The sequence below is a fragment of the Pezoporus flaviventris genome, unplaced genomic scaffold (genome assembly GCF_033815535.1).
Source record: "Pezoporus flaviventris isolate CSIRO_AGI_PZ_B2104156 unplaced genomic scaffold, CSIRO_AGI_Pfla_v1 ptg000040l, whole genome shotgun sequence".
NCBI classification, from domain to species: domain Eukaryota; kingdom Metazoa; phylum Chordata; class Aves; order Psittaciformes; family Psittacidae; genus Pezoporus; species Pezoporus flaviventris.
Window position 1 is genome coordinate 11,280,683 of NW_026892588.1, and position 20,128 is coordinate 11,300,810.

The 20,128-nt window shown below is 41.8% G+C and overlaps 1 protein-coding gene across 8 annotated transcripts in view; it reads left to right on the top strand.

The window, feature by feature from the left end:
- The window catches only part of DGKD (diacylglycerol kinase delta), a 64,664-nt gene that overhangs the window by 22,829 nt on the left and 21,707 nt on the right, over nt 1-20,128 (top strand). For 7 of the 8 annotated variants that reach the window (XR_009745489.1, XR_009745488.1, XM_061465342.1 and 4 more), the window contains 12 exons: nt 9,593-9,697; nt 10,536-10,668; nt 11,543-11,649; nt 12,201-12,326; nt 13,370-13,472; nt 13,990-14,152; nt 16,154-16,262; nt 17,024-17,163; nt 17,881-17,965; nt 18,502-18,596; nt 18,696-18,795; nt 18,943-19,216. Coding sequence is in view for 6 of the 8 variants with exons in the window: in XM_061465342.1 (XP_061321326.1) it covers nt 9,593-9,697; nt 10,536-10,668; nt 11,543-11,649; nt 12,201-12,326; nt 13,370-13,472; nt 13,990-14,152; nt 16,154-16,262; nt 17,024-17,163; nt 17,881-17,965; nt 18,502-18,596; nt 18,696-18,795; nt 18,943-19,216 (1,540 nt within the window). In the remaining 2 variants the exon portion in view is untranslated. Of the gene's footprint in view, nt 1-4,393; nt 4,618-9,592; nt 9,698-10,535; nt 10,669-11,542; nt 11,650-12,200; nt 12,327-13,369; nt 13,473-13,989; nt 14,153-16,153; nt 16,263-17,023; nt 17,164-17,880; nt 17,966-18,501; nt 18,597-18,695; nt 18,796-18,942; nt 19,217-20,128 lie in introns of those variants that run through there. The other variant, XM_061465345.1, reaches the window with a different exon arrangement.

Genomic DNA, 20,128 nt, shown 5'->3' on the forward strand with positions numbered 1-20,128 from the left:
AAGAACTTCTGTAACAAGCTGTTTGGAGAAAGTCAGACTTGGACTTCGAGCTTGGGCTGATAGAGATCAGGGAAATCTGCATGGTTTGACACTTGCACAGATTCCCCAAACTGCCCTGTGTGGCCTCAGCCTGTCAAAAAAAAAATGGGCTTGAATGCATGCAGCAAGGAGTCACTGGGCTTCCCAGGGAGGGAGAGGATCTTCCTCTGCTGCTTCCTCAGCATGAGGGTGAGGGACCCAGATGGAAAATAGCTTTCAGAAGTGGGCAAAAAGACTTGCTGTCTGGGGACATAGTTACACAGGGGAGTCATCAAGTGTCCTGATTCCTCACCTTGCTCCTTTGCACACAGTCACGGGTTGCCTTATTGAGGTTTGGAGAAGGGAACGATTGGAAAAGAGGGATTTGATAAAGGGATGGTTCTTTCCTCCTCCTTTTTAAACTCTCTTCTCTAAATTGGACAAAATTAGAGTGTGCATTGGAAAAGTCAGACTTTGCTGGAGGTTGTTGTCTCTTCCACACCCATGTGTGTACACATTCAGGAATTGTACACTCTCTGCTAGTGCTCTTACCCTGTTTATATTGGCAGCTGTCAGAATTTCCTTTATAAGCAAGTGAAAATACAAGTAGAGCCATGAATTACCATGTCCAGAAGCACTCTGCTGTTTTTCCCTCCCTCCCTTCATTAAGTGCAGTTCGGTCCTCATTTCCTGTCAGAACCACTGCAGTTTCAAAATAGTTTGCTATTTTAGTAGTTTGAAATCCAGACTCAGTGCAGCCTTTTCTGCTTGAGAAAAGGCCCTTTGGTAAACAGACCATTCTGAGTCACTGTTAGTCAGTGAAAATAGTCATTTAAAATTCTTTCATGTCAAGGATTTTTAGGACTCTTAATCCAGCCTGCTGCAGGAGATGGTCATTAGGCTGCTTGCACAAAAGAAGGAAAAATGTGGAGAAAAAAACATGGAAGCGAGGGTAAACATGGAAGAAGAGAGTCTGGAAGAAGTTGCTGTGGGTGGAGCGATCTGGCGGTTGCTACTGTACATTACAGAATGACCCAAAAATATGCTGGGAGTTTTTGAGAAAGATGAGGCTACTGTAAGAGAAAGAGATCAAACTGAGCTTTATGTGTGTTACTGTTAGGGTAGATAGAGAGCTGGAAAGTGAAGGTGACTGTTTGTGAAGACCTTTTGTTTCCCTGGAGGGAAATTTACTGCTTTGAAATCAGTGTCTGTTACTGCCCTTGTGCCTGAACACTAGCAGCCTTTGTTTGATGATCTGTTTGCTCTTTGTAAGCTCCCTGCTGTGTTGGTGTTTTATCTACCTTCCTGGGCAAGCCTGAGGATTTTGGCATCTTCTCACCCTTCCAGGTGAGGACACAAAGGCAGCACAACCTGTGGTAAACAGGTAACTTGAGAACATGATGGGTTTAGTTTTACATGGGAGCTGCTCTAGAAGGAAAAGACTTTCTATGCATAGCTCCCTACTTCTGGTGCCTCTGATGGTTTCACTGCTGCAGTGTGCGGAACAAGATTTGTCTTTGCCTGATGATCCAGTGTGGAAAGCCCCTGGGTTCATCAACCTGTTGAAAGCTATTAATTTCCTTTTATGCTAGCTACCAGCCTCTTTTCAACACAACTGAGTTTGGGGGGCTGTGAAGAGCTATTACTAACAATAAGCTGTCAGTAACAGGTCACTTTCCTACCGTGGACAAGGTCTTTTATTGCTCAGTCCTGTGATTTATTAGCTGCTAGCCTTGACATGTATGAGCCCACTGAGACAGCAGCTCTACCACTGGGGAGCACTGACCTGCCCCTCTGTTCTTCATGGTTTTGCTTCTGTTTGAGTGACTAGGAAGGTTTCTCAGAAATATCCTTTACCTTCCCAAATGCACTGCGCTCTGAACAGGGTAGTTCTGTTTGGGAACTTTGGAAAACAGATGAAGGGATGAGTATGTGAACCTGCTGCATGAAGTAGAGGGTGAGTGGATAAGGGAGCCTTGATAAGATACTCTGGCACTTGGAATGCCCATTTGGTGCTGCTCCATCCATGTAGATCTCTAGTGATTAATATGCATGAATTACCAGGATTGTCTGCTAACAGTGGCAAAGACCATGCATGTTCTAGGTTTTGACTTCTGTTAAGTGGTTAGAAAGTCCCAAAATCCTCTCCTTCCTCTGTGCTCCTCTTACCAATTGCCAAGAACAGGAATTTGCCTTGTTTAGGAACAGAGTTTCCAGAAGCATGTAGGAATGTGACCCTGGTATGAGAGATGATAATTTTCCCAGGGAACGCTCTGTCTGGTCTGCTTTCCTGCTGCAGCACTAGGGAAGATAGGGACTGGGAGAAAGCACAGATGGAGGGTCAGCATGAGTTGAACTTGATCTGTGGGTACAGCAAAGTGGCAGTAAGTGCCAGTGCTCAGGTATGTGCTTGTAATGTGTAGCCCCATGGTAGATGAGGTACATATTGCAATACGAATGAACCTAATAATGTAAAAATGGTCCTAAAGAGACCACACCATATGCTATACTTATTTTTCTATACAAATGAGCTGTCCTGAATTTTACAGGTTGAAAATTAAGGTAAAACAGCCACGTGGAAGTTGGTGATAAAATACCTGGTGTAGTGTAAGCAGAGATTTAGGCACATAGGCCTTTGAGGAAAATCTTGTTATTGCTATAAAAAAGGGCAGAATTTGGCTCAGCAGTAAGAACATTAACAGTATGTTTTATTTGGTAAAATGTGAGTTTCATAGAATCATAGAATAGTTACAGTTGGAAAGGACCTTAAGATCATCAAGTTCCAACCCCCCTGCCCTGGACAGGGACACCTCACACTAAACCATATCACCCAAGACCTCGTCCAACGTGGTCTTGAACACTGCCAGGATTGGAGCATTCACACCGTCCCTGGGCAACCTATTCCAGTGCCTCACCACCCTAACAGGAAAGAATTTCCTCTTTATATCCAATCTAAACTTCCCCTGTTCAAGTTTCAACCCGTTACCCCTTGTCCTATCACTACAGTCCCTAATGAAGAGTCCCTCCCCAGCATCCCTATAGGCCCCTTCAGATACTGGAAGGCTGCTATGAGGTCTCCACGCAGCCTTCTCTTCTCCAGGCTGAACAGCCTCAACTTTCTCAGCCTATAGATGAAAGGTGGTCATTGTAGCAGGAAATAAAGATCTGGCACTATAAAAATAAATATAAAGCAGGTGCATTTCTTCAGTGTCATATGAAGAGCTTCTTTTTCCTTTCCCCTTCCAGGTAGCATCAAGGTTCTGAGGAAGGACAATCGATGCAGTTCTAGAGAGCTCTAACTGACTTCTGCAGTGAGTTAACAGAACTAAATTTCTTAGCAAAACGGGTGAAAGCTGAATTGCAAATCAGAAGGGGGGTGTTGTCTGTGGAGGAAAGCAAGCCTTGGTCCCCATGTGTCTAAGTCTTGATGCTTGTAATATTTCTCTCTTCCAAACTATAAAGACTTACTAAAATCATGCCACTTGTTGTCTAAGGCTTTCATGGCCTGATGCTCAATTCCAAATGGTTTCAAAAGCTAATATCAGTGAGGCAGGCATTCAAGATTTTGAGTGTAAAGTACTGGTTTCAGTCTGAAACTCATACTTTCGTTTACATTTCTTCTCCCTTTTTCACAGTCTTCTTTTAACCTTCTTGCTGAGGGAGTAGCACTTGCTTAATCCACTCTTAGTCCACTTTTTCCTCTCTGAGTTCAACAGTCATATTTGTAACATGTAGGACTTCGCTGCTTTGTGATTCTTGCTGATGAGCACGAGCAAGGTGTTTTCACATATACTAGTGTTTGTTTCACTGCTGCTGTTGCTGGAACATGAGCTGAAATGGATAAAGTGGCTGGGCCCTTATAGAATCTCACCCAATTTTCCTTCCTGAGATTTTGTGTTCGTAGGATACCAAGAGCTTATTCCACTGTATAAAAGCAGATACAGCAGTTAGCTGCAGATGGTGGATGTTTTTGCTGCCATATATGATTAAGCTGACATTTTTGCCTACACCAGCACTGTTCTGGCATCTTTTTTTTTTTTTTCCTAGCTGCAATTCCTGGGTCTTTTGAGCTCCAGAAATTCCTGTTGTTCTTGTACCCAAGTCATCAACTGTTTGAAAGGGGGGATTTATGGCTAGCACCTTTGAACATAGTACTATATTTGAACAGGATATGAGTAAAGGGAAGCAGTCAGAATGAGCAGGTGTTCTCATACACCCACTTTTGGCCACTCTGAGAAATGTATCTCATCAGAAAAACTATATTTAGCAAAGTTGTATGTCCCCTCTGCCCCATTTTCCCCAGCAGCATTTCTTCAGCCAGCTCTGTGATTGGGCCAGTGTGATCTTAAACTTGTTTTGCCGTCTTTTGTGGTCACTGATCTCACCAGATCTGCTCTGATAACAAACAGCCCCAACACATGCTTGGCCAGACTGTCACTGTTTTTGCTGAGAAGTTTCTGGGCAGCCAGAAAATGCTGAGAAGAGGAAGTGAGCAGAGATGATAACGTTGTCTTTGATGGCAGCAAGACCGGAAGATTGAAGCTAATGCTGTGGCTGTTGGGTGGAGGAAGGTTGCTCAATACAGCCAAACACGAAAGGGTGAAGTATAGCAGATTTCTATTTAAAATTTAGTCTAATGTAAGGGATGTTTTTGAGCGGCCTTTCTAATCCAGTTATTCACAGCTGTTCATTGGGAAAGGACATCCAGGGACATCCAGTCCATTTTTAGAACATGAAATGAGGAATTTTCTTTTGTTGGCTCTGTTGTTTGCCAGCTGGCCAGATTTGAAATGTCAGTAAACTAGTGTTAGTTTTGGACAGGGGAGTGTGGGTCCGCATGAGGGGTGGAGGTTAACAGCTGGCAAGGGGGCATGTGCTGTGTGAGGAAGAGACAGAGGAGATGAAGCTAAATTCTGGAGAAGTGATGCTGCCATGCATATTGGCACAAGACAGACAGTGAAGGCATGGCTTTTTTTAAGCGTTAAGGCTTGTTTTGATTTAGAGTGAGCAGGCTTGCAAACTGAGGGTTTCTCTAATAGACCTGATATGGCTCATATGCATAGAGGGCACATAACTGCCTGCAAAGGGTTGACCCAGTGAGTAGTTGATGGTTGCTGTAATTCCCGCAGCTGGTATTTCTGGGGATTCATATGCAGTGAGGAATTTGTAAGCTAAACTGTCCTGATTTGAAATGTCTTTAAGCCTTCCTGCCATTCATCATCCTTATGGCTCTTCAGGATTGGTTAGGGAGATCAGCAGATTTTTTTTCCCTCATGACTATTGTTGAGCTCTTTTCCTGGTCAGCATTTAGGTCTTGATAAAGTCACCATGTGGTGAGCTGTGGCCACAGGTATCTGGGCATCCAGTTCTTGCTGAAGAGTGAAATCTAAAGAACCACACCCAAAAATTCAATAGCATTAGGCTCAGAAAATTGTGTTAGTTTTTAATATTACCTTTTTAGGAAGAACAGGCACTCTTCATTTACATAATTGCTCATATCTAGATACAATTTTGAGCTGTTTCACGGCAGGAACTCTCTGAGTTCTGCCAATCCCCAAACAGGCCAAAAATTCATGAGGTTATAAATAAATCTTAGAATCTTTATTGTGTTTTCTTTTTAACTCCTAGCAAGGCAGCCCCCATCCTAACTCAAAAGCAGTCAGATCCTTGTTTTTGTGTTCTCCATTTATATGAGAACAAGAGGTCACAGGATGACATCACTGCTTTGTAAATTTAGAACAAATAAAAGGAAATGCTACTTCACCTAGTGCGTCGTCATCCTGTGGAATACACTGTTCCAGGATGTTAGTCTAAAGCTGTAGCCGGAACATGAAAAAATAGCTGGACCATGCTTGTTTCTAGCCACGTTTGCCATCAGGGATAACCAAGTCTCGTGTTCCAGAGCATCAGTTCATCGTGGGTATAGCTCAGAGGAAACACCCCAGGCTCCTCGACTGGGAAAGGACAACTTTTCAGGGGAAGATTGCTGTAGCTTCTTTTAGAGATGACAAGATTGATTTCTTTTGTTTGTTTGTTTTTGGTGTGAGATGTTAGATTGATGGTCAGTCTCATCTAGACAGTGCAGTGAATACCTTTCTTTCTCTGTTAGTATCCTTCAGCAGGTGAGTGTCTGGACATCACTGGCTCGAGTAGAAGGAGTGAAAGTGGTAGGATCAGTGTTTTTTTCCCTGTGAGTGAGAGCATTTTTCTGTTAACCTCCTTTCTGCCCTTACTGAGGGCCAGTGTAGTAGCATGCCTGTTGCACATCAGCCTGCACAGCAAGAAACCTGTGGCTGCCTGCAGTGCAGGGAAAGCAAGAGTGTCTTGTGCTCACAAGGTACCTGGCTTTGTCTGTTGTGTGTCTGAAGCTGTATGAAAGGTGAGGACTGCTGAGCCACTCTGCAAAGGAAGTGTCCCTGTTAACGTGTTTCTGGATTCCTGAATAACCTCATTAAAATGTTTAATTGTAGCACCATTGTATGATAAGCAGGACAGGTTTGTATGGTTCCTTAATTTCCCCAAAGAATTGTTACGCTAGTTACATAAAAATCTTATCTGTCCTTCACAGTGAAGTCTGAATTGTTCCAATTTGTTCTCCTTAGAATAGGAATGAGGTTTGAGATTATATTCTTTTATTTCCCCTCTCTGATGATACCACTAAATCCCAATGTAAATGTTGCTTTAGAATTGACTCATGGGGAATGCTCTTCATAAATTTATCTTGCACAAAGTTACATTTTATTTGCAGTTTCAATTACACAGCAGACTCTTAATTCTGTGACTCTTCGTCTGGACAATTTAAGTATGAAGATCTTCTTGATCTTTTTATTTCTCCTCTTGTCTTACAAACTTTATTCTTTGTACAGATGATTCCCAACACTGAATATAGAGATTTTTAAAATGATAGTGATGTAAGAAGGAATTAATGATTTTCTATGTTGGTCTCTCCAGTGATCCAGGAAGTCAGTAACTTCTTATCAAAGGAGTGTCTATATTTCTGTGTTTTATGATGATATTTGAGATTTCATGTCTTCCAAGGTGATTTAAAACTGATACTAATTACTTTGCATTTTCCTTCTTTCCTCTTTTTTCTCCCCAAAAAAGACACAAAATTAGGAAAAGGGACATCACTGAACGGGAGTGATAATAAATCAATTTTACCAACTGTTTTAAATTACTTTTCCCTGTTGCCCAAGAGCATGCCAGTGGCTTGTTGAATGATCTGGTGGTTCCTTATAAAAGATGGCTGGTTTTGAAGAGATGAAAGGTCCTTGGATACTTCATCTTGGGATGTTTGAACTTTACATAGGGTACTGTTGTACAGATGCAATTGTAGATATTTTTGGCTTTGCTGCCCTGTGCTGCCTGAACAAATTATTTTGAACTTGGTTTTACTTCCAGGGAAAAAGCTCCTTCCTCTTAGCAGGACCTCAGAGATGTTGCTCATTCTTCTCTAACATAATACTGATTTTTGCAGTAGTGTTTCATGTTCTATAAAAGGTTTCTCTAGGGGAGCCGTTCTTACATAGCACAGTTTTTGATGGAAATGCAGTTAATCACCCACTTTTCCACTCTCCCAAGGAAAAAGAAAGATTCCTGTGATTATCTTCTTTGGGAATAAATTTTATCATTTGCAAATATTTAAAGGAAAAGTCAGGGAAGAGGGAAGGAGTTCTTCAAAGTTTTATTTTTAGAAAATTGTCAGTATTTATTTGTGCTTGCTTAGAGTTGATACAGATCAGGGCATTTTGTCCAAGGTAGAATGCTCGATGCCAAACCCCTGTTTCTAATATGAATGGACAGTCCTTGCCTTAAAAAGGTATTTGGCTCCATTCATTGCCTATGTTATGTGTCTGTAGCACCCTTTTCTACCCTTTTCTAGGTATTGGTAATGCCTCAGGGTAAAGTTAGTGTTACTGGAGGTGAATGCTGCAGTCTATCATATGAAAAGAAGTATATTCTGAAAATAAAAGAACTTAAAATAAAGCAGACTTTACAGGTGTATCCTTTTTATTGATATCACTTACACATTTTTTAGTGGATGCTCTGAGGCACTTCAGCCTCAGCTTGATGTTGAACTTCCAAGTTTTATGCTCAGCTTCAAAGGTATTTATTTTTAATCCGTTTCATGAATGATAGAGAAGTGAGAAACAGATTGGGAAGTGGTAATTAACAGGGGTTATGTGTTGAGGTGATGTGTGTGGTTTTTTTTAGTGTTCATTAGCAAAATCTGGTTGCATGCTTGCAAGAGCCACACGGGCTTTACCAGCCTGACACAACTTAGTTTGGTTTAGTCTTCTTTCATCTGCAGATGATGTAGATGGGCTTTTTATGTACAAAACATGTAGAGGGGTGTGGGAGAGTCTGGGCTGCTGAAAGGTTTTAGAGTTGACATAAAGGGGAGCCTTTTGAGTTTTGTTAATGGTGCTCAACTTAATGCAGCTTTCTTTAAATCCAGGTCTTGCAAACACTTCGGTATTGGTCTGCTTTAAGAAGTCAGTTTGATGGAAATTGATACTGAAGTGTATAGAAAGAGACAGTGTTAGTAAGATAAGATAACTACAGTGTGGGAAAGAAAGACTTTTGTCTTAGGAAGAATAAATGTTGATTTATAGTAAAGTCTGGACCCCAGCTGAATGAGCCGGCCTGTGGACAGCAGACATGGTCCTGTGGAGAGCTAGGGGCTTTTATTTCTCTCTGCTGCCGCCATCTGACTAAAGGAGCATTGGTGACGGGTAACACAGAGACCTATCTGCTTTCCTGGGCAGAGGGGTGCTTCGGCTCCCCCCCCTCCATGCTTGTTTTCTACTCGTTTGTGAAAACACTGAACTGCTTGTTAAACACAGGGCAGCTAACGCGTGGGAATTAGCGCAGGATAGAAACACACTGAGGGCAGTATTTTTAGAGGAAGGAAAACTCACCACAACCTCAAGCTGCTAATGTTGGAACATCTTTTATGTAATACATGTAGAACAAGCCCTCAGGAAACGTGAGGTTTAAAAATACAGTGATTTATCTTTTGAATTGCTTATTTGATCTCTCTTCTAGGTTGTGTATTTTGTTTGGTTTCTCCCCTCCTCCCTGGTCATAACTCTAAGCAGATTTTTAGTATGTTGTTACAGAGCATCTTCTCTAATTCATTAATTGTTAGAAACTGATGTATTTTACTGTTAACAAAATATTTTAATGTGTTGCCAATTTCAAAAGTAATCAAGTATTTAAGAAAACTTGAGGTCTGCACATGTAATATACTTACTCCTACTGCTCTGTGCTTGATTTGTGTTGTGCTGGTAGCTGGTTACAAGAGATTTCTTTAGTCAGTTCAGTGTTGGGAATGACAGCTAAAACATCTGTGGTTCTGTAGATTTAGGTAGGAATTAAGTATGTTATGGTGAAAAATATGGTTGAAAGGTGCAGATGAGGTTGTGCATCTCATTGCCTCTGAAAACAGCTTCAATAGCCTACAGTAGTATATTATAGCTAGATATTATAGATTATAAAGAGAATGCGTTCTCTTGCTGTCTCTCATTGACACGCCCAGAACGCACACTATTAATTTTCTCTCACTCTTCAGATTATCACTCCATGTCGGAAGCTCATCCTTTGTGCTGATAACAGAAAAGAGATGGAAGATTGGATTGCAGCGCTGAAGACTGTACAAAACCGTGAACATTTTGAGGTAATAAGAAAATGTGTTCCTTTGCACTCTGTGCTTCATCTCCTACCATTATTTAATCTTACTCAGCTTGGTTTGAGATTGGCATCAGCTTCCACGAAAGTTAACAGAAGTCGTATTATTTGCCGTAATGGGTATAGTGTTAAGTCTTCTGTAAAAGCTATCCCAAATACACTGAAGTGATTCTCCAAAGAACGCCTGTGGCTTTGTATACCCTCCCTTGGTAACTTCAAGAGAGCTTTTCTGAATATGGGTAGGTTATGAAACACAGTTCTCCTCCCATTGCCTTTTCACTCTTCAGTTGTCCTCTCTGTCCTAATTCATGTCTTGCCTGCTTGGTGTTCTGCCTACTTCAGAACATCTGTTTGCTTTCTGGGGCTGTAGTAAGACCAGCACTGTCACTAAAAGAAGCTTTCTTGTGTTCTCCCGACTCCTATGCTTGTCTCCTCTCTTATGCTGGCTCAAGCATTCCTCTGCTGCACAGTAAGCCAGGTTGGGGAACTGATCTTACTGAAAACTTAATCCAGCAAACAACTGGGGAAGGGAAGGATCAACTCTCCAGCAGATAAATTCTCCAGTTCATTTCCCTAAACATGCTTGTAGTGAGACAAGGATGGGAGGTAGGACAGGAGCGGAAATCGTGTGTCATCTTCTTCAGGTACCCTCTTCTGACTTAAAGACCTTCTTGAGTCAGCTAGCGTGTATAAACTGCACGTGGCCTACTCTTCCCTAGTGAAAGCATTCTGTTTCTGACTCCTATGTGCAAGTCTTTGTTTTACAAAGGAAAAATGGTCTTGTTGGTTTTGCTCTCGACTTTGCTGTAATATATTTATTTTATTAGTCTACCCAGTACAGCATGGACCACTTCTCAGGGATGCATAACTGGTACGCCTGCTCGCATGCTCGGCCAACATACTGCAATGTGTGTCGGGAGGCATTGTCTGGAGTCACATCACATGGGCTCTCATGTGAAGGTAAGCATGCTCTCTTGTCTCCTGTTTTGGGATCACCAACTTTATAGCTCAGTGCCATGTTCCAGAGATAATTTAAGAGGAATATTGTTAGCAGGCTGCAAAAAAGATGTAGAAGAATGCTGTATAATAAACTTGAGACAGCTCCAGGCAGTGTATGAGTAGAGGTCTTTTCTAGACCTGATGCTGAATCCCTTTGCTGTTGAATCCCTTTGGCTTCACGTGGATTTCAGAATTTTCATGCAGAAGTCTAGATCAGGTTTTTGTAAAAGGATAATAGATGTGATGATGTTTTCATGCTAGTTTTAGTGTCAGACCTGGTAGTAATATAGCTTATTTTCCCTCCCCCCCATACCCAAATATTGCCATCCCTTACCTTATTTAAAATCATGCTTCTGAAGTGAACAGGGATGTACTTCTGAGGCATCAGAATATTCATCATAATATCTCATAAGAATAATCATATTTGTAAGAACCTCCTTGTTATGTGTTTGAATGTCAGGAGTTTATTCTTTTTCAGCTCTGGCATAGCAGACATGCCTGGCTGCTCACAGCTCGTACTTCTAGCGTGAATAAGGTTACACCCACACTGTGTTAAAGGATGCAGGGGTGTATGACTATGCAAATCATGTCAGATTTAACAGGGTGATAACTAAGCTTTGTACAAGCAGCTGGCAAAAGTGACAAGGCAAGAATTAATAGTTAGCTCATCTTACTCGGGATGCTTAGAGCAGATAGTTTTGGCAGTGCTAACAGGGGTAGTGTGTGCCCATGCTTGCTTCTGGAGCCAGATATGGTCACTCGGGAAAGCTTTTGCACAGGCTGCCACATTGCACGTTCTGAGAAAGGATTAATATATTCTTCTCTTCCTCTCTAGTGTGCAAGTTTAAAGCCCACAAGCGGTGTGCTGTGCGGGCAACCAATAATTGCAAGTGGACAACTCTGGCCTCTATTGGGAAGGATATCATTGAGGATGAAGATGGGGTAGGTGTTAGTCTTAACTCTTTCAGCCTTACCTTGATGTGGAACCACAGCGTCTGCAGCTTTCTTGACTGTACAGACAGCAGATTCTGCCTCTGTGTGTTTGCAGTGTGGGGAAGGCCTTTACTGTCAGAACACAATATTCTGTGTGAAAAGTCTGACCAAGTTAGCAAGGACTTCCTAATAGGAAGGGCTTCCTGCTATGGACTGGAGGAGCTGAGGTTAAGTGATTGGAGTTATGGCAGCCTGATCCAATTTTTGGCAAAGGAAGATAAATGAATGGTTGGAACAGTACCGTAGCATATGGGATGTCTGGTGCCAGTAGGTGTTTCTTGGGTACTCTGGAGCGAGTCACCTGGTCTTTTTGTGCTTGTGCATGATGTGAAATGGCAGAAGAGGTCCTCAGGTGTTTCCTAGAAATTGTCTTTGCTGCCCTTAAACAATGCATGTAAAGACTTGCCTCCCTTTATGTCTCAGTGCCCCAGGGCATCCTGTGCCCTTGAGTTGGACTCTGAAAAGTCCATATTACTTCTCTCCCTCTGTACCATTTGCAGATCTCAATGCCGCATCAGTGGCTGGAAGGAAACCTGCCTGTGAGTGCCAAATGCACTGTGTGTGATAAAACTTGTGGTAGTGTCCTACGACTGCAAGACTGGCGCTGCCTTTGGTGCAAAGCCATGGTGAGTTGAATAAACATGATAATTTCAATAAAAGGATAGTCTTTGATCAGGTCTGTGGTGTGTTTTTTTAATGACATTTACTTAAAAAGGAATCTCTAACTGTGCTATCAGTATTTGCCATGAAGGACTTTACTGTTCTTTCTCCAGATGATAAAACAGCCTGCAAGAGAGAACGAAATTTAAATTTGTGCTGAAAAGTATCACTGTGATGCATAAAAAGTATCTGTCTTCTCTGCAACCTCATTTTCTTTTGATAGCGAGCTTTCATAGGGAATCTAATTACAGCAGTTATGAATCAAGGCATGGGAGATGTTGGAGCCATTATTTGTCATTTCTGCAAATTGAAAAGGTAGAAGAAAACAGGGCAATAAAGAATACTAAGCTATTTTAATAATAGCAGTTTCCCTTCCCATTGCAATACGCTTCTCCTGCCTAATCACTGCAGTGGTGCAGATCTTGCTATGTTTCCAGTTGTCTGTAATACTAGTAAGAGAACTATCACAAATATGTTTGTATAATGCACATCCTCTACTTTGCAGTCTTTGGTTGCCAGAAATGATTCAAGTGCCCTACTCTGCTTTGTATTCCCTTTTTCATTTGGTGGCTTGATTAATCTCTTTTTCTGTTATGTCCCTCATGTCTTCCTGCTTTGTTTTTTGAATTCTGATTTGCTTGAATCCCTAGGTTTTTCTTTTGTGCTACTTCTCACCTCTCAACCGAGGCTCGGATTTTGAAAGCAGAATGCCTGAAAGCTCTTAAAACCACAGAATCTGCTACCTGGTCCTCTCAGCTCTCAAAGTGCTAGTCTCAAGTTGAAATGGCAGAAACAGTACATATTAATGAAAGGAGGAGAGTTGGTAGAAGACTGGTTAGATAATTCTTGAAGTAACTTTATTGATTGACATTTCCTTGGCTTCACTCCTTCTTCCTTTTTTGCTCTTTCTTTACAATCTTTTGTTGTGTGGCTTCATGAGTTATACCACAGCACCCCAAAGGGTCTGAATGTTTTGTTCTATTTTTTTAACTTTTTGTGCTGTTTTCAGGTACATACAGCATGTAAAGAGTTGTTGCCAAACAAGTGCCCTCTTGGGCTGTGCAAAGTATCTGTCATTCCTCCTACTGCTCTTAACAGCATTGATTCAGATGGTAAGTAGCGTTAGTAAGTAATGCCTTTCTCTCAGTCACAGTCCCTTCAGCTAACAGTATTAATAGCAGATTATCTCAACTGAAAATTCTGTTTTGGTGTTGCTGAAATTCCAAACTGGTAGACACTGCTAAAGTATGGCAGTGAACTGTTTGCTTTTGGTTTTATTTGCTTTATTACCCTGTAACATCAGTATTTGCTGAAATGCAGCTGTTAAAATTTATTGAGAACAGTTATATTGCAGAAGCAGCTCAGGAACATTGGAAAAGCTGAAAATTTTGGCATATTGCTAGGAGATAAGCATAATATTTGGCAGCATGAGGTGTGGTTTGTGCTGGATTCAGGGCTCTGCACATTTGGCATCTACCCAGTGAGTGCCATAAGCACAAGAAAAGTATTAGCTTCTTCGTAGCTGTGCTGGGGTCTGGGGTCTTGTTTTCTCTCTTCATCTCCATGGGGCAGCTTTACATCTCTTGGTTTTTTCCTCCCTCCTCCCTTCCCTTTTTTCCCCTCCAACAGGTTTCTGGAAAGCTACTTGTCCCCCTTCTTGCACAAGCCCTTTGTTAGTATTTGTCAACTCAAAAAGTGGAGACAACCAAGGTGTAAAATTTCTACGAAGATTCAAACAGCTACTGAATCCAGCCCAAGTCTTTGACCTCATGAATGGTGGACCTCACCTTGGGTAAGCAGATACTGTATGGAAGTACCCATTCCTTGTAAGCACCAGAAAAGTACAAGTGATTCATTTTATTGTAAACTCGTCCACAAACACAGCAAGGAACCTATTTCTCAGAGCAGACTGAACACATGAAGTTTGGAGGGGTTTTCCCCTCTCTCTGTTTAGTGTTATTGGTTAGCTAAAGCCAAAAATGTTGAAAAAGGTTATTATTTCCATCCATCAGTAACAGCAGGACAGCTTGAGGAGGTTTGGGGGAATTCCAGAAACACTCCCCTGGAAGAAGACCAAGCATGGAAAGCTTGAATCCAGAAGAAAACTTGTCAGCAGACAGACTTGTAACAGGCATCCTTGTGTACTGTTAATGAGAGAGAACTTAAATCGGGTGAACAGATGTCATAGGTAGCAAATGAATATTGTTAAAATGAGATTTATCCAGAGATAACTTACCTAGGAAGCCTGGGAAGTATGTGGTAATGATATTGGAGAAACATCATTCATGAGTGCTTTTGATAAAGTTGGTTCTGTCCTGGGATATAGTGACATTTCAGTCTTATTTGCCAGCTTACACTGGAATATCTATGGATTAAAAAAAAAAGTGAGCACTGTGGAATAAATTCCTTGAAGGTATTTCTGCAACTCAGTTTAAAAAGAGACAAAAAGTTTGCTCTCTAGTTTGCCCCCTTCCAAATAGTTCTCGGTTGCTTCATATTTGAGTAAATTTTATCATGAGCGGGTGCTTCTTACAGTAGGTGAATTTCCTTCAGATTTGTCTAAATGTGGCTCAGAGTCTGTGGCTGAGACCTGTAGATGCAGGGTGTTAAATCTAGGATGTCCACCCTGGGTGAGTGATCACTAGGTTCTGCTCTTCTCAGAACTGTTGTGGTTTCTTGCTATAGTACATTGCAAAACACTGGCCTTTAAAACCATACTGTCCAGGGGATGTGTTTGACTGATAAATAATTTACAGAAACCTTTTAAGTACTCTTTTTCTTCTCCCCAGTTGGGCTGACTGTATAGAGGAATTTTGCTTTTAAGCAGAAGAGAAGGCAAGAGAGGGAATCCATTTTCTCAAGCTGTGGTACACACTTCTAATGGATGCTTTCTTAAAAAGGAAGTGATGGTACAGGGTAAAGGCTGCTGCTTGATGATTTAAATAATCTCAGCTGTTGCCAGTTAAACTATACCATAAGATGTCATCCTGACAGCCATTTTTTATGTGTCAGCAATGTCTAAAGAAATAAGGATTTCCATGCACTGTAGCAAATCCTGTTTATGTAGTAATAAATCTACAAAACCAAAATAAAAGCAGGCAGTAGTTCTGGAACATATTAACATATTCAGTAAGAAGCGCAGTTTCAAACAGCTTAAGAGGAGGTGGTTTTTAATATTCTGGGAAGGGTGAATAGAGAAATTCACACTTTTCTTGCTGGTGAGTTATTTGCCTGCCTGTGGGACAGACAAGGCACCAGACCACTGAGTTATGTTGCTTTCCCAGAAGAGGGACTAAAGCTTGTGAGACTTCACAGCCTCTTACAGTTGTTTGCTTATTGAATGACTGCACAAAGTTCCCACTCTTCAAACTTTGCTTTAACTTGTGTGGCCTTAAGTGCAAAGGCAATGACATCAGAGCACTCCAAACAGTGACAAATAACTAGTGTTAGGCTGAACACAACAAATATGCAGAGAAGAAGTAATTCTGTGGAAAATCAGCTATCACATGCTTGTTTCCTCTTCTGTTCAGACAAAAGTGCCTTGCTTTAGTAGAAGAGTGTGTCTGGGACATATTTCTTTAGTGAATAGCCATTGTAAATCCTTACTGTATTTATAATTCCTTATTTATAATAATTCTAACTAATTGTAATCTGACAGTGGCCCATATTTATTGCGACATCAGAGCCTACTTTAAGCAGATCTGCTGTATTTATTACCTAGATTGGAATTGTCATTTCTTTCTGTAACAGCAATTGTTCTTCCCTCTTGCTTTTTTCTTTCCCTTCTCCGTAGTTTGCGCTTATTCCAGAAATTTGACACTTTCCGGATTCTAGTTTGCGGTGGGGACGGAAGTGTTGGCTGGGTTCTCTCCGAAATTGATAGCCTCAATCTTCACAAGCAGGTACCTGCCCAAAGAGCTTGGTTGGATGAAGGACTGAAGTAGTTTCAACAGCATAGGTTGAAGAGAACTTTCTTTGATTGTACAGATGTAGTTTGCCCCAGGACTGAAGCTGCTGAAAGCTCACCACAGCAGCGCTCTTGCAGTAGTTCCCTGCAAGAAGTAGTGCTGGACTAATTCATTATTCCTATCTCCAGTGCTCCTCCGCAACTCCCTCTTACACGATCCAACTTTTGGAGTAGCTCTGAGTTACTCCTGCTCCATTGCCAGCAGAGACTTACACTTGGAGAGGGCTGCAGTTAGTAAACTGAGAGTTCCACAAGATGCTCCTCATCTGTTCCCTTTAATTGTCTGGTGTAGTTTCTGAGTCTTAGGATAGACAGAAACTTCATTGGAGTATCATACAATGTTTAATTAGTTTTCCATTTTGTCTTGGGAGACGTCTATGCTGATTTTACAGAAGAAGCAATAGCACCGCCTGGTGGTTAGCTAATACGTCTGCAGAAGGGGTTACTTTTAGCAAGGTGCTCCTCGACATGGTAGCTGTAATACACTTCTCTCTCAACTAACAACTTGAGGAAATTTTTCCTTACTTGCCTGCTCTTCTGGCTGTTTTCCCCGTACAGTTACTTTCTCCTCACCCTGGGACTAGCTGTTTCTCAATGACTGGTCTGTGTAAAGAGTCAGTCATGTTACTTGTGGCTGTTTGTGGCTTGTGTGTTCCCATTTGAATATCAGTTTTTCTTTCCTTTTCTCTAATGCAGTGCCAGCTGGGAGTGCTACCCTTGGGAACAGGGAATGACCTTGCTCGTGTGTTAGGCTGGGGCTCTGCCTGTGATGATGATACCCAGCTCCCACAGATCCTGGAGAAGCTGGAGAGGGCCAGTACCAAAATGCTGGACAGGTGGGTAGCCGTCACTAGTGCCCTCAAGAGTGGTGTGAAAATACCCTTCCAGTATAACTGGGCAGTTATTGATCTTGCCCACCTGCTGGACTTCTTATTAATGCCAGTTAACATTTCTTCTTCCCTGTCCCCCTCTAGCAACAAGAGGTAGTCTGGTTTTCTGTGTCAGTGCTGCAGAATAGCAATGAGTAAAGCTGTCTGATGTCCACTGTCCTCTTTTGAGTTCCAGAGTTCTCATCAGTTGATTCTGTTAGCCTTACAGTCATGGTTTATTTTCTTTAAGCTATTTTTTGTGATAAATTTGAACCAATTTATCTTGAGTTTGGCCTAGAGATGAAAGCTGGATGCAGTAATTGACATATTTACCCCTAGTATTAATATTTCTTATGCATGTTTCTACATTTAAAAATGCTTCTTGTCATTAGAGTTGCATCTTGGCATCTGTTATGTTGTAATGCCCATATTTCTGTGAGAGAGGGAGGAAGTATAGAAAAGTTCCTTGTGCTGTAGCAGACTTGCTCATGGTGTTATCCTTCCCTCTTCTGCCAGTTCAGCCTCTCTGCAGTTCCATTGCACCCCTGTGGCTTCCTTACATCAATCATGCCCTAGCCAAAGTGCAGTTTGTTCTGCTTTGCGGTTCTAACCCGTTACGTGCTTTGGATAAAGGAAGAAATCATCTGCCTTGTACTGACAAGTATGATGCCTCCTTTTCAATAGGTGGAGCATCATGGTTTATGAAACCAAACTCCCCCGCCAGGCCTCCACTTCTACAGTCACTGAAGATTTCAGTGAGGATTCTGAGGTACGTCACGAGATGCAGAGGGCAGTGGACTGTGAGCAGCAGCCTCAGAACAGACAAGATAGGAGGCAATGTTGAGCTCAAATGGAGCGGGCCTGAGCCATGACTTGGGTGTAGCAGGAGCTACAAAGACCTGGGAGCTTTAAGTTAATGAAATATTATGGAGAAGGATGGAGGCTGGGTCACTAGAGTCAATAACTGTAATGAGGGATGAGAAGAAGATGCTTTAGAAGAGGACAGAGAGGAAACAATTGACTTTTATTTGCTGTCATGACGTGAAGTTGTTGAAATTGTGAAAAGCTGCGTAGGAGTCATGAAAAAATAGTTTTAGATTCACAGTTGATCAGAGACTTTAAGAACTGTGCTGATGATGATTTCTAGGTTCAGAATTAGTTTATTCATCGGATTCAGGACTGAGACCTGAACAACAGAACTTCTGCAGGGCAAAAGAACCTGTAGAAGGATGGCTACTCTCTGGGGAGCCAGGGTTACACAGCATATGTTGTAATGTTGGGTGGCTTTTTTCTGCCTGTCACCAGGTGCAGAAAATTCTCTTCTATGAAGATTCTGTGGCTGCTCATTTGTCCAAAATTTTGACGTCTGACCAACACTCAGTGGTCATCTCCTCAGCCAAGTGAGTACTGAGAGGACAACTACTCTAAGTGAAAGTTGCACTCTGAAAATCCTCAGACAATCCTTGTGTGACTTTGTTTTCACTACCTTCTTTGTCTAGGGTGCTTTGTGAGACAGTGAAGGATTTTGTGGCTCGAGTAGGGAAAGCCTATGAGAAGGCAACAGAGAGCTCAGAGGAATCAGAGGTCATGGCCAGGAAGGTAAGCTTGGAAAAATTGTTTTCTACTTCTGAAGTGAAAAACTGCTCTTTTCAGAGAACCAGGACAGCAACAGTTCAGCAAGCCCTAAAAGAATGAGCTACCCAGTCTACTGTTAGTTATACACAAATATTGTTGTTCTCCTTGTAGTGCTCTGTCTTGAAGGAGAAGCTCGACTCATTGCTGAAGACATTGAATGATGAATCTCAAGCATCTTCATCTCTGCCAAACCCTCCTCCCACCATTGCAGAGGAAACCGAAGACGGTGATGGATCAGGCAGTGCTTGTGATTCTTCTAGCGACCGGTCAGTGGGCTCGTCATGTACTGCACGCCCCCAGATATTTCGTCCCCGAGAACAGCTCATGTTGAGAGCCAACAGCTTGAAAAAAGCCATTCGTCAGATAATAGAGCATGCAGAAAAAGGTAACCTGTTAGGAGTCCTGCTTGTGGCTTGTTACAGGCTCTTGAAAAGTATACATTTCCTTTATTCCATAGTGGAGTTATGTTCTTAATTAAAGACAGGTTTCCTGAGCTACAGAAGCTATTCAGAAAGACTGGCTATTTGATTTCAGTGTCATCTCTGCCAAGCCCACCTGTTTGAAACATTGCTTGGTAAATGAGCCCAAGTGTTAAAAGTGGTAAATGAGTCAAATGAGTTCCAGATACCTTGTCTCCCATTGGGCTGGTTTAGGAAGTTACTACCCTCCCGCGCTCTGTTCATTTGCATTTCCTGCCTGTTCCCACCCATACCACAACTGTGTCAGCACAACTGTTTGTGTGGCCTTGCCCTAAAACAGATCTGAAAATACTTAGAAAGAAAGTATTTTAAATATTTTAGCTTGGATTGTTTCAGAAATCTTTTTATATTAGAGCCCAGCAAGACAGTGCAATGGTACAGTGGTACAACTGCAGGAGAGGGCAGGAACTTCTTAAACTAGCATTGTAACTGGGAAAATGTTTTAATACTGCACCTTGAGGCAAATCAGTTCTGTTCCAGTGTTAACTTCCTAGGCAGGTGACCCTTTTCTCCACATCTTGACCCTTATCTCTCTCCAGCCCACTCATACACATAACTCAGAGTTCCATTTCCTTTGAAAGGCATCAGTCTCCCAGATGTTAGTCATAAACTCAGTGGTTTAACTTATACCAAAGGAAGTACTTAACAGCTTATACTGTAGACAAAAGCATTGAAGTTGCAGATGTGACGTCCACACACACCTAAATGTGCACTATAAGCAGCTGTGTAGTAAGTTACACAGAATTGTAATATTGCTTGGATTTCCAACATTGCAATATTGCATACAACCTATCCTGAAGGTGAAGTTATATAAGATG